At 40.9% G+C, this 14,562-nt stretch overlaps 2 protein-coding genes across 2 annotated transcripts; both read right to left on the bottom strand.

Moving 5' to 3' along the window:
* Positions 1-737: 737 nt before the first annotated feature.
* Positions 738-1,325, bottom strand: LOC138870175 (uncharacterized). The gene has a single exon (XM_070147955.1). It carries the CDS (start codon positions 1,323-1,325, stop codon positions 738-740), a length of 588 nt encoding a protein of 195 aa, XP_070004056.1.
* A 10,853-nt stretch (positions 1,326-12,178) lies between these two features.
* Positions 12,179-13,910, bottom strand: LOC138870174 (uncharacterized). Its single transcript, XM_070147952.1, has 2 exons — positions 13,728-13,910; positions 12,179-12,808 (listed from the first exon to the last, which is right to left on the bottom strand). The coding sequence occupies exons 1-2, from the start codon at positions 13,908-13,910 to the stop codon at positions 12,179-12,181; spliced, it is 813 nt and encodes a 270-aa protein (XP_070004053.1).
* Between the last annotated feature and the right edge of the window lie 652 nt (positions 13,911-14,562).

Here is a 14,562-nt window from a genome sequence, read left to right as displayed (position 1 = left end):
GGACCTTGCCGGTTGGGAGAGAATTTCCCTTTGGCTTCATCTTGATGCGGGAAGATCTTCTTCAATAACAACTATCCTGGTGCGAATTGTCTTGGTTTGACTCTTTTGTTGAAAGCTCTGGACATTCTATTCTGATAAAGCTGACCGTGACATACTGTATTCATTCTTTTTCCATCTACAAAGGCCACCTGCTCATAGCGGCTCCTTATCCATTCTGCATTGCTAAGTTTGGCTTCTTGTATGATCTTTAAAGAAGGAATCTATACCTCGGCTGGGATGACAACTTCGGTACCATAAACTAGTAAATAGGGGGTTTCTCCAGTTCATGTGTGGACTGTAGTGCGGTAACCCAATAGGGCAAAGGGTAACTTCTCGTGCCACTATTTGTGATTTTCCACCATCTTCCTTAGTATTTTCTTGATGTTCTTGTTGGCAGCTTCCACAACTCCATTCATTTGAGGCCTGTATGTTGTGGAGTTCTTGTGCTTGCTTTTGAAGGTTTCACACATGGTTTTCATCAGATCACTATTAAGATTGGTGGCATTATCAGTGATAATGAGCTCGGGAATCCTGAATCGGCAAACAATAAGATCCTTAACAAAGTCTATGACAACTTTCTTGGTTACAACTTTGTAAGATGCGGCCTTTACCCATTTTGTGAAGTAATCGATGGCCACTAAAATGAACTGGTGCCCGTTTGAAGTGGTAGGCTCGATTGGACCGATGATATCCATTCCCTAGGCAGCAAAAGGCCAAGGTGCACTTGTTGCGTTGAGCTTATTGGGTTGTACCCTTATCTTGTCTGCATGTACCAGACATTGGTGGCATTTCTGTACGTACCGGATGCGATCCATCTCCATGGTCATCCAAAAATATCCAACTCTGAGTATTTTCTTGGCTAGAACAAAACCATTCATTTGTGGTCCACAAGTTCCGGCATGTATTTCTTCGAGCAATCTAGAAGCTTCCTTTGTGTCAACACACCTTAACAACCCTAGATCAGGGGTTCTTCTATACATGGTCCCTCCGCTTTGGAAGAAGTGATTGGATAGCCTCCACATCGTGCATTTCTGAGTGTGGTTTGCCTGCTCTGGATATTCTCCTCTTGTCAAATATTCTTTGATGTCATGGAACCAAGGCTTTCCATCCGTCTTCTCTTCAACATGAGCACAGTAAGCCGGTTGATTGTGAATCCTCACAGGGACGGGAACAATGAAATTCTTGTCTGGATGTTGTATCATTGATGACAAAGTGACCAGTGCGTCTGCAAACTCATTTTGAATTCTGGGTACATGTTTGAATTCTACCTTTGTGAATCTCTTCATCAATTCCTATACATGATGCAAGTATGGTAGTATTTTGGTATTTTTCGTAACCCATTCTCCTTGAACTTGTGTACTAGAAGATCCGAATCAGCGATTACCAATAGTTCTTGTATATTCATATTGATGGCCATATTGAGCCCCATGATGCAAGTCTCATATTCTGCCATATTGTTGGTGCACGAAAACCTAAGCTTTGTGGATACAAGGTAGTGTTGACCTGTTTCTGATATCAAAACCGCTCCAATGCCTACTTTTTTGAAGTTTGCAGCACCATCGAAGAACATCCTCCAACCGTCGTAAGCTTTAGTAGTGTCCTCTCCTACGAATGATACTTCTTCATCAGGAAAATATGTTTTCAAGGTTTCGTATTCTCCTCCCACAGGATTTTTAGCAAGATGGTCTGCCAATGCTTGTCCTTAACAATATCTACCACTTGGCTAACTTCCCGTTCGACATGGGCTTTTGAAAGATGTACTTTAGAGGGTCCATCCTGGATATGAGGTATGTGGTTTAGGCACATAAGTAATGCCTCAGCTTCTGAGCTATCCAGGTCAAAGCACAACAAGTGCGCTCTAGCAAAGAGTATTGTGCTTCATAGGGCGTGAACTTCTTACTCAAGTAGTATATGGCTTGCTCCTTTCTCCGTGTCTCATCATGTTGTCCCAAAACACATTCGAAAGCTCTATCTAATACAGATATATAGAGTAACAAAGGTCTCCCAGGTTCCGGCGATATCATGACTGGTGGTCTGGCCAGGTACTCCTTGATTTTGTCGAAAACCTTCTGACAATCTTCGGTCCAACTTGTTTTAGCATCTTTCCTCAACATCTTGAAGATGGGTTCACATATGACTGTGGACTGTGCTATGAAGCGACTGATATAGTTGAGACGTCATAGGAAGCTCATCACATCCTTCTTGCTCTTTGGTGGCGGTAATTCTTAAATAACCTTAACTTTGGACGGGTCCAACTCAATTCCCCGACAGCTGACAATGAATCCCAATAACTTTCCTGTGGGAACCCCGAATACACATTTTGTGGGGTTCAGTTTTAGGTTGTACCTCCTTAGCCTGTCAAAGAACTTTCTCAAATCCGCTATTTAATCTACGACCCTCTTGGATTTGATAATGACGTCGTCAACATACACCTCTATCATATCATGGAAGATGGTTGTCATGGCTCTCATGTAAGTAGCCCCAACATTCTTTAGACCGAATGTCATCATCTTATAGCATTATACCCCCACGGTGTGATAAAAGCTATTTTCTCTGCGTCTTCTTCATCCATCCAGATCTAGTGATAACCCCCGAAGCAATCTACAAAGGATTGGAGTTCATGCTTGGCGCAATTGTCGATCAGGATATGTATGTTTTGCAATGGAAAGTCGTCCTTGGGACTTGCTCTATTTAAATCTCGATAGTCAACACATACTTTGACTTTCCCATATTGCTTCGAAACTGGTACAATGTTGACTAACCAGGTTGGGTACTCAACTACCCTGAGGATTGTGGCCTTGATCTGCTTAGTGACCTCCTCCTTGATTTTCAGGCTCATGTCTGGTTTGAATTTTTTGAGGTTTTGCTTCACTGGCAGACACATTGGATTGGTAGGCAACTTGTGAGCCACTATGGATGTGCTCAGATCGGTCATGTCATCATATGACCATGCAAAGATATCCTTATATTCCTTCAAGAAACGGACGTACTCCTCTTTATCTGGCGGTGATAAGTGAGAATGCCCACGTGAGTCTCCTTGATGATTTCGAAATCTCCCAAATTTACTGCCTCGGTTTCGTCCAGGTTGGACTTAGGCTTATTCTCAAAGTTTTTGACCTCTCGGACAATTTCCTCAAGTATTTCATCTTCTTCCTCCGAGTCACTATCCTTATGTTGCATTGTCTCATTACATGTCACAGTCATTGGTTCATCTAGAAAAGTAATAATAACACTGTAGAAAGAAAAGTGTGAAAGATAATAATGAATAATAAATAGCAATGCAATGATTAAAAATTGAAAACATCCAAAACAAGTACGGCTCGATGAATCGAGCAATTATTTTGAAACAAACGCATCTTTAAAACAAAATTACTGAAAACATCTGAAATGCCTAGCATGGCTATAGAAATAAATTAGGCTAAATGCCAAGTTACCCAAGGACTCGGCGGGCCCGGGATGGTGTGGCAGTCCAGTTTCTGAGAACAACTCCCTTCTCCACAGTATGAATGGTGAGGCCTTCTTCCTCCTCCTTCTCCTCAATTATCGCACTGCGATCCATATCCTCGTCCTCTAGGAACAAATTCCTCAGCATAGCTAAAGTTTCTTCTTCTACAGTTCCCCATATTGTATCAGCCTGGTGAAAAGTCTGACCCAGATGTGGCATTGGTTGCTTGAGAGGGTAATAAGGTCCTCGCCATGGAGGTGACCAATCATCATACTCTTACCATGTATACTGGTATCCGAGCCCGAAGGTTGTACCATGACGTTTCAGCTGTATTGGTTTGGTAATGCCTTGGAGATTCTTCCCAAGCCCTTTGCCGGGTTCATACCTAGACCATGCCAGTATGCTTTCTATTTTTTACTCCACCATTTGTTTTTGTCAACTGCATTGACATGTTCGATGTGGTGATAAGTTTCCCCTCCTACCCTTCTTTTGTTCTCAATAATCGGGATGGATTGACTGGTGTAAATAGGATTACTCCCATCTCCATGAATGATCACCTCATGGTGGTTCCACTCGAACTTCACGACCTAGTGTAGTGTGGAAGCCATAGCCCCAGAGGCATGTATCCAAGGCCGACCCAACAGAAGATTGTATGTAGCTGATATGTCAAACATTGGAATTTAACATCAAACCAAGTTGGCCCCATCTGCAGGCAAAGGTTAATTTCCCCAATTGTAGCACTTTGAGACCCATCAAAGGCTTTCACGTTCATACTTCCTACTCGTATCTCATGAAAACCTTTGCCCAATCTTTTTAGAGTAGTCAACGGACAAATGTTGAGGCTTGAACCTCCATCTATCAGGACTCTGGCAATGAATTTGTCTTCAAATTGTACTGTGATATGTAGTGCCCGGTTATGATTCAACCCTTCAGGCGGTAAATTCATCCTCATGGAAGGTGATCTTATGTCTTTTCAACACTTGCCCCACCATGTTGTCCATTTCTCTGTATATGATATTGTTAGGCACATAAGCTTCATTTAACACCTTTATAAAAGCATTCTTGTGCGCCTCTGAATTTTGAAAGAGTGATAGGATGGATATCTGAGTGGGGGTTTTGTTCAAATGATCAATGATGGAATATTCCCTCGCCTGTACTTTCCTCCAAAGATCAGCCGGTCCAGTTTCAATGACAGGTTGTTTAGTAGTAGCCTTCTTACTCGATCCTCCCAAGTGTTCAGGTGTATAGATCCTTCCCATTCTGGTCATTCCTTGTACAACATCATATTCTTCCACTTTTGCTTTTCCCTTTTGCCGCATTGGAAATGTAATCCCAAGGTATGTCCTTGGAATTGAACGAAGGTGTGGTTGACACTGTCACTGTGAAAGGTGTGGCCACTTATACCTCAAATGGAGCAGGTGTGGCTATAGACGGAGCTACCTCTACCTCAAATGGAACTATTGCGGTTACTCAACCTTGACTGACGACTGCGTCTGCACCACAATAAGAGTGAGTGTGACTGTAGGTTTGAAGTCATCGCCTTCCCGAATAAGTCTAATTGACCCATCCGGATCCCATTCTTCATTTATCTCTATCACATGTACCCCATCACCCCTATGATCTGAGAGATGATTGTTGCGGACGTTGGGTGTAGCTTCCTTTGCCTGTATGATCTTGCTATCAATCAATGTCTGGATCTTATCTTTCAATGTTCGACACTCATCAATGGTGTGCCCCTTCATACCGGAATGGTATGCATATGTTTATTTGGGTTGACCTATTGAGTTGAGTTCTCCACTACCACAACAAGAATAAGAGTAACATAACCAGCGACCTTCAACCTTTCGTACAACTAGTATCGGGGTTCAGCAATAGCGGTGTATTGTTTGGGTGGTTTGCGATCAAAGTTCGGTCGGGGTTTCTAGTAATTTGGACGAGTTGGAGGTGAATGATAGTAGGTTGGCTGAGTGTTGTAAGTATGATAAGCGATGGCGGGTTGAGAAGATCTGGGATATGAGGGTTCGTATGTGCATGGTGGTGTTTGGTATGTGAGTGGACATTTTGGGCCTTGAGCCACCATTACTGCCCCCACGTCTTTCTTCTTTGATACGCCGCCTGATTATAATGCTTTGTTCGTGGACTGTAGTGCCTCGAAATTTGTCACCATCCCGCTTTTGATACCTTCTTCAATCTTTTCCCCGAGTTTGATGATATCAGAGAACTTGTGATTCTCAATGACCATTAGCCTTTCATAATACTATGGATCCTATGCCCTGACGAAGAACTTGTTCATTTGTTCTTCTTCCAGTGCTGGTCTAACCTTGGCTGCTTCTGACCTCCATCGAGTAGCATACTCGCGGAAAGTCTCTGTTAGCTTCTTCTTTAAATTCTGGGTATAGAAGACATCCGGTGCATTCTCGTGTTGAACCTGAACCGGTCCATAAATTCTGATGCCATACTCACCCAATTGGCCTACTTCTTAGGATTCTGGCTTATGTATCAGGACAGGGCATCTCCGGTAAGACTTCTCATGAAGAGCTTCATTCGGATCCTTTTATCTTTTCTGACCCCCACGAGCTTGTCACAGTAAGTTCTCAAATGAACCTTAGGATCACTTGTTCCGTCAAACATTTCGAACTTGGGAGTTTTGTAACCCTCCGGCAGTCCCAAGTCCGGTTGTATGCATAGATCCTCATAATTCAGACCTTCTTTCCCTTTGCCTTCTTCGATACCCTGAACTCGACTTATCAACTTCTTGAGTTTTTCGGTCATGTTTTTGATGAGCAAGTCCTTCTCAGTGGATTCTGGTGTATAGGAGATTGGTTGAGTATAGTGAGGTATGGTTTCCACATATATAGGGTTGTTTTGGTGAGTTCCAGGGACTTGGGTGTTGTGGTGGTCATTGGTTGAGTTTTGAGGGTCGGGAATGGGTTGTGGTGTATTTTGAGGAGTGTGATAGGTAGTGGCTTGTGGGTACTGGATTGGTTTATGATGGTGTTGTGGTGGAGTTGGTATTGGTAATGGGTTGGGATTTTGAAGTGGAGTTGCATATTGATGGGGTGCGGGAGGATTTTGTGGATGCTGGTTTGCCGTATTTTGGGGAGTTGCTGTATTTTTGGTGTTTTGTTGGTTGATGTCGGGGACGTTTAAGGTGAGGGAGAGGTTTGCTAAGTTGCGAACCTGCTCAAGTTCTCCCTATAACTCCAATATTTCCTATTCTAACCGTAAAAACAAGTCATTTGGTGCCAGAGTACTCCGACCGTCTGAAGTTTCCGCATTCTCCGCATTTTCCTTTCGAATACCACTTAAGTCATCCATCTTAGCTTTTCTTATGATCTTCATATTACTTGGAGGAGGAGGAGGTGGAGGGCCTCTAGATCTGGTGTGATATGCTGAAGATGCCAATATGTGCGAACCAACCTTAGGGGATGGGAATAATAAAGAATAAAGAAAGACAAAAGGTAAACAAGTCACTAAGGGTTCTAAAAAGTTTGCGATATTTAAACACATATTGCGGGAATGTAAATTCGCATCCTAATTTGGGATCCCTGTTGTGCCCGAGGTAGGCCTAGCGACAAATAGATTTGGAGAAATTTAGTGCCAATAATTTCCTCATTTCAGTAGTGTAAAAATAGACGACCCAAAAAAACACTAAATAAGATATTGTCACTAATGGCTCTTGGCCTTATTATATTAAGAAAGGCAAGTAAACTTAATCTACTTGGTCCTAGAAGGACCCTCTCCGGATGCTCTTGTTGATCAGTTCCCCCAGTTTGCGTAGGTTCAGCAGTAAGAATGCCCTTGCCAGATGTTCTCCTTCGTTTCCCTCAACGTTCTGGCAATCAGTGACTCTCTTTCTCATTTTCCCTTCCAATTCCATCAGACTGTACTCCAGATATTCCATCCTTTCACTGGATTTAACAGCCCTCTCTTTCCACTCATTGATCATTTCCATGTTGGCCTTATGCTGCTCCATATGCTCAACTTCAGACTCACAAATTCTTTTGCGCAATTTGTTGTACTTCACCTGTGCTTCGGCAACTTCGTTTATGACCCTGTTTCCTGGACCAACCCTTGGCTAAAAGATTCCTGCTATGTTATCATCCAACCATGAGGGGTAGAAGTATGTATGACCCGTATGATATCGATCCGGTTCGATGGTATCCTTTTCCACTATAATCTTCAAGTGCCACATGTCACTACAAAAAAACTGAAATTAGCTACGAACGTCGTCGCTAATCTATCGCTAAAATGCTCGTAGCTAGCAGAATTTCTTAATAATCCATCACTAAATGAGAATAGCGATGCATTTTTTTTGTTTAGCTACAGAATTTGTCCGTCGCTAAAACTTGATTTTTTAGTAGTGTGTGTTGTACTTCATTTTTATATGGGATGGCGTCACCTTGAAAGTCGGCTATGAAGTGACTCATTTTAGCGACTCTCGGTATGACCTGTCTCCTGCCTGCCTGTGTCATAACCCTGAGGGGAGCAACATCAATTAGGGAACATCCCTGGATCTGATGATGAACTCGTCAGTAGAGAACCACTCGAACATCCATTGAACCTAGTCCTCAGTTAACTTTTTGAAAAACTTCACCCATCTTACAACATCCTTAGGTTGGGCAAACATGTCTGGATATAGTAATATTGATACTTTGGCCTGAAAGGGAACAAAATTTGTCTAAGCCATGTTTGATGGTTTGACTTGATTTATCATTTGCTCTGTCCATTAGGGTAAGATCGTCTGTGAATAATAGATGAGAGATTTTTGGACATCTACTACCTAAGGATATGGGATCCCAATTTCTAGCATCCACTTGGTGTTCAATGTATCTAATGAGCATTTCCAGGCAGAGTATAAATATATAAGGGAAAATAGGGTCCCCTTGTCTTATTCCTCTACTTGGTGCAAAATAATTTGGGACAGAGCCGTTAACTAAAATTGCTATATTACTAGTAGAGATGCAGCTCAGTAACAATTTAGAGAATTTGGGAGGGAATTTAAAGTAGTCAAGGGTGTGACGAACGAAAGACCATTCTAAACGATCAAAGGCTTTTTCTAGATCAATTTTTAGAATAATGTGGCACTGCTTTTCCTTTTAACTTATTGAACTTAGAGACCAACTCCTGAATGATGATGACATTATCAGATGCCCTTCTATTTTTCATAAAACTTGCTCGATATGGACTGATCAGTTGATCAAGGAATGGTTTAAGCCGGTTTGCAAGAATCTTAGTGATTAGTTTATAGATAATATTGCATAAACAAATAGGCCTAATTTTTTTAATGTTGTTGGCATTTTGGATTTTAGGAATAAGGCAGAGAAAGATTTTGTTAATTTTAGGAGGGATTTCCTGGTTCTTAAAAATGTCATGACAGAGCTTACAAACTAATTGACCTATAAAATGCCAATATTTCTGGAAGAAAAAAGGAGGCAATCCATCCGGACCCGGAGATTTAAAGGGTTTGAACGAGAAAATAGTTCTTTTAATCTCAAAGTCTGATAGGGGGATATCAAGGTTGTCTAGATTAACGTTATTACAACTATAATGGTGAATTAGAGGGTTGGCCCATCTGGATTGTGGGTGAGAGGAAGTAAAGGTAGAGGTAAAATAGTTGTGAACATGAGACATGATCTGGCTATGATCATTAATCCAATTACCAACCTCATCTTTAAAGAAGTTTATCTTGTTTCTTCTTTTTCTATTAATGACTGAGACATGGATGAATTTTGTATTTGTGTCTCCATCATTAAGCCACAAGATTCTGGACCTAAGTTTTCAATAGTCCTCTTCAATTTTAAGAATATCATTGAAATCATTTTTGAGGTCTAACTCTAGATTGCGAAGGAAAATGTTGGTAGAATAGCTATTAGAATTTTTGATGCCTTGAAGTCTAGCTAGAAATTTTCTTTTTCTTCCCATAATATTACCAAAGGTGATGTTTTTCCAAGGCTTTAGTTTTTCCACAAAGTTAAGGCTGGCATTGAAATAGTCACTATCATTTCAATTATTTCTTACTAAACTCTGGAATTCCGGATGCTTGCACCAAAAGGTTTCTAGTCTAAAAGGAATTTTACAAAGAGATATGTTTTTAGGGATTAACTCTATAAGAATAGGGTTATGGTCAGAGTGGGTTCAAGGCAGGTGTATTAAATAGCTTTTAGGAAAAAGTTCTATCCACTCCTCATTCCCAAAAAACTTTATCTAGTCTTTCCAATATAAGACCTTTTTTATTATGCCTATTGTTAGTCCAAGTATATTTACTACCTTTATAGCCTAGATCAAGCAAATTACAATTGTTAATTTTAGACCATATATATCTAGCTCTACTATCTTTAATAGGTCTACCACCAAATTTTTCACTAGCGGCTATAATATTATTAAGGTCACCTCCCACAAGCCAAGGTCCTTTGTAAGAGTTGCTAATATTTTCTAGATGCTCCCACATTATATTTCTATTGTAAACACAAGTACTAGCATAAATAGAAGTAAAAAGCCAAGGTTTACGTATGGGAATTAACTCAATTGTTGCATGGATCTCTTGGTTCCTACGTACTGCATTTTGAACGTTGATTATATCATCCTTCCACATCATAACCATGCCTCCTGACTGACCCTTTGAAGGCACTTCAATCATCTCAGTAAAGCCAAACTCATTGAGCATGGCTGCATGATTACCCATTCTTGTTTCCAACAGTGTAACTAAGCAAGGCCTATGGGTGTCAATCGTTTCCCTAAAATTTCTCCTGAAATTATCATTGTTCCCTCCCCTTATATTCCAAATTATAAAGTTTGTAGGCTGATTCACTGATGTATTAGCTGCATGGTTGACTGTCAACCCATTCTCCCTTACTCCCACTAGGACAGGGTTTCTTCTCATTGAGGGTACTAGAATCATCACCTTGTTGCCCACTGTTGGATCGTGTGGTGGATGGATGTCCATCTAGCACTTGTATAGGGCTAAAGGGCAGCTGGGCACATGCCTCTTCTCGTGCCTCTCCGTGAAGAGAAAGATTTTTATTCCGTCTAGGTTTGAGAGTTCTAGGACTAGGGGGACATCATCATCCTCCATTTTTGCCTCCACTAGAACGGTTATGGGGTTTACCTACTATTGTTGTGGTGGTACTAGGGGAGGTGATGGTGGGTTGGGAATCTCCTGGTTCCCCTGGTTGATGTCCCAAGGAAGAAAGATAGGTTGGAGATGAGTATACATCTCCAGTGGGAAGAAGGGGAGGTCCAAGGGAGCATTTTGAGGGTTGAAAGGATTGAATTGGGATGGCATGCTCCATTGTTATCTCATTACTTGATCCATTTAAGGGTTCAATGATGGAGCCATTAGTTGGATTATGTTGTTTAGCCAAACTTGGTTGAGGTAGTTGTTCATAGCTAACCTCATTCCCTCCGTTATGAGTTGTGCTAAATATTGGGTGTTGTGGAGAATCACTATTGCCTCTTGACCGTTGATTGGGACAGTGAAGGATATTGCATGGCACATGAGACCTAGTTCCATCCAACTTGTCGGTTGGTAATCTTGATCTTGGGGGGGGGGGTTGGGCATAGATTATCTGAGGTTGTTCTTATGGGTGGAGGGGTGGAATGTTTTCCATATTCAGTGGTTTGTGTTGGCGAAGTATTTGGATGAGTCGATTCCTTCTTCATAGGGATGAAGGAAATTTTGGCATATTGGGTGGGGTAAGATGTATTTAATGAAGTATTAGTAGGCGTGGGGTTAGAGGCAATGGAGGGGGGGAGCTTATTGGTGGGAGAACCAATGATTGAGTCTTCCAAGCTTGTGTCTTTTGGTTTCTCAATGCCTTGCTTTATAGGGCAATTGATGGCTTCCGTTTGAGTTTCTAAGGGTTTGTCCATTTGGCTTCTATGTTCTATGTCTATTGCCATTTGGCAAGCATGCGAAGGGTTACTAACCTCTCCATATCTTAAGGAAGGATTTTGAGTAGATCCTTCGTATAAAAGAAGATTTTGGAAGGATTTTTGTTTGGGGGGGGGTTAGGGTAATAGGGGTAGGATTAGTTAGAGGGTTAGAAGTGTCCGTTAATGTGCCATTTTGCATGGCATTGTTTGTATCTAAGAATTTCGTATCACTTTATGCCACGTTGGAATCACTCATACAAGTGTCTTGTATTTCAAGAGCTAAGTCATCACTTAATTGGTTGAATTTATTTTCACAAAGAAAAATTATATTATCCATAGTGGTTTTTGGCAAAACCGTTTGCCTCTTATCTAATTGGTGGTTTTTATTGAGGAAAGTGGTTTGTTCATTACCAGTGCTAGTCTGGGCGTTAACTTTTGAGTTATGATTATTTGAGGAATAATAATTAGTTTTATATTGAAGCATTTGAGTAACCAAGTATTTACCTATATTTGCATTGAATAATTTAACTGGAATACCTGGACCATTATCGCCTTTTGCTTGAGTGGTGGCAGGTTGATTAGGAATTCTTTTACTTGATTCTTCCTCTTATTGAATGAAACAGTTATCCATTCCGCTTCATTGTCTCCCTTTGTACCTGCTTGTTGATGAACTTGTACTGCATGGTGAGGATCATTGCTTTGCTTCTTGATATAGGTGCACTGCCTCAATGTGTGACCAAATCGACCACAATTTTTACAAAGAAAATCTTCCCCTTCATAGTGTATATATTGCTTGTGGTGTCCAACAAATAGGTAGGGTTAGACTGGGATTTCCAAAGGAATTTCAACACAAATCCTTGCATATCGACCTCTTAGGGTTGTTGAAGTGCATGTGTCAATTTTCAGTAGGCGTCCTATTGCATTTCCAATTTTTTCTAGGATTTTGCCATCATAAAATTCCATTGGCAATTGATGCAGCCTAATCCAAACCGCAGAGGTAGTTAATTTTTCATTTCTAGCCACAAAATTTGGCTTCCATCTAGAGATAGACAGGAAATGGCCATTAATGAACCATGAACCTAGGTGGATAGCTTTATCCATGTTTTCTTTCTTTGTGAATTTGATGATATAATAGTCTTCTCCAAGACCAATTAGTAAGAAGTCTTCCGTTGGTTTCCATAGATCTTGAATCTTCCTCTTTAGGTAATGGTGTAGCATACATTTACCTACTAGCTTGATTATAATAGAGTATTTCCATGTCTCATAGATACGTTGTCTATCTTCCGATGAAAAGAAAATTTTTATAACACCTCCTCCGTTAACTTCTGGGTCATGCATAGGTTCCTTAGCTTCCATTGCATTTGTTGTGTAGAGCATATCCTCTTGTTCTATGGTAGGAGCAAAATCCATTGGGTTTGATTCCAACAGTTTGTCCTTAAAGGATGTTAGCTTTTCCAAATCAATTTGTAAAGGATTTTGATGGACTATGTCCGGTAGTTTTGGAGGAATAGTGTCTTGTTCTCAAAGAGTTGGGAGTTTATTCTAGAGAGAAGTTTGCATGCATGGGCTATAATTGCAAAGGTATTGCAATTATAACCCCAAAAATGCAAATATGGCTATTTGTGAAATAATTAAAACTTAGTACAAATGCGAATGATAAAATTAAGCCACAAAATTATTATAAAACTATTTGTGATGCAATTAGTAATTGTTTATATAAATAAAAAATACTGGGATAAATTAATTAAAACCCTTAAAAATGCAAAAATTATGAAAAAATATTAATTGATGCTAATGCATAGTTTTGGAGGTATATATGCTTTTGAAAAAAAATATTATAGGGAAAAATTGGGTGTCAACAATACCAAGCCTCACCTCCCAGATATTCTCAACCCGCCACCGGCTATTACACTTATAACACCCAGCCATCCTACTATCATTCACCTCCAACTCGTCCCAATTACCAGAAATCCCGACCTAATTTTGATCGCAAACCACTTAGACAATGCACCGCCATTGCTGAACCCATCGACCAGCTGTATGAAAGATTGAAGTCTGCTGGTTATGTCACCCCTATTCCCGCTGTGGCATTAGAGAACTCATCCTAATGGGTCCACCCAAAAAAAACCTGTGCATATCATTCCGGTATGAAGGGGCACTCCATTGACGAGTGCCGAACATTGAAAGATAAAATCCAAACATTGATCGATAACAAGGTCATACAAGCAAAGGAAGCTGCGCCCAATGTCCGCAACAATCCTCTCCTAGATCATAGGGGTGATGGGGTGCATGTGATATAGACGGATGAAGAATGGGATCCTAAGGGTCCAATCGGGCTTATTCGGGAAGGCGATGATTTAAAACCTACTGTCACACTCACTCCTATTGTGGTGCAGACGTAGTCATCAGTCAAGGTTGAGGTAACCGCATCGATTCCATTTAAGGTAGAGGTAGCTCCATCTACAGCCACACCTGCTCCATTTGAGGTAGAAGTGTCCACACCTTTCACAGTGACAGTATCAACCACACCTCCTTTCAATTCCAAGGCCATACCTTGGGATTACGTTGCCGAAACTAGGGTAAACGGAAAAGCAAAAATGGAAGAATCTCATGCTGCACAAGGAATGACCAAAACATGAAGGATCTATACACATGAACACCTGGGAGGATCAAGTAAGGAGGCTGCTGCTAAACAACCTGTCATTGAAACTGGACCGGATGATATTTGGAGGAAAGTAGAAGCGAGGGAATACTCCATCATTGATCATCTGAACAAAAACCCCGCTTTGATATCCATCTTATCACTATTGCAAAATCTAGAGGCGCACAAGAATTCTTTGATGAAGGTGTTAAATGAAGCTTATGTGCCCAACAATATCACCTGCGGAGAAATGGACAACGTGGTGGGGAAAGTGCTGGAAATCCATAAGATCACCTTCTATGAGGATGAATTACCGCCTGAAGGGTTGAATCACAACCGGGCACTGCATATCACGGTACAATTTGAAGACAAGTTCATTGCAAGGGTCTTGATTTATGGAGGTTCAAGCCTCAACATTTGTCCGTTGAATACTCTGAAAAGATTGGGCAAAGGTTTCCATGAGATACGGGCGAGAAGTATGAATGTAAAAGCATTTGATGGGTCTCAAAGGGCTACGATTAGGGAAATTAACCTTTGCCTACAGATGGGTCCAACTTGGTTC

Source organism: Nicotiana sylvestris, chromosome 1 (assembly GCF_000393655.2).
Source record: "Nicotiana sylvestris chromosome 1, ASM39365v2, whole genome shotgun sequence".
NCBI lineage: Eukaryota > Viridiplantae > Streptophyta > Magnoliopsida > Solanales > Solanaceae > Nicotiana > Nicotiana sylvestris.
The sequence above is the reverse complement of the archived record's forward strand: the minus strand, read 5'-3'. Positions and strand labels throughout refer to the sequence as shown.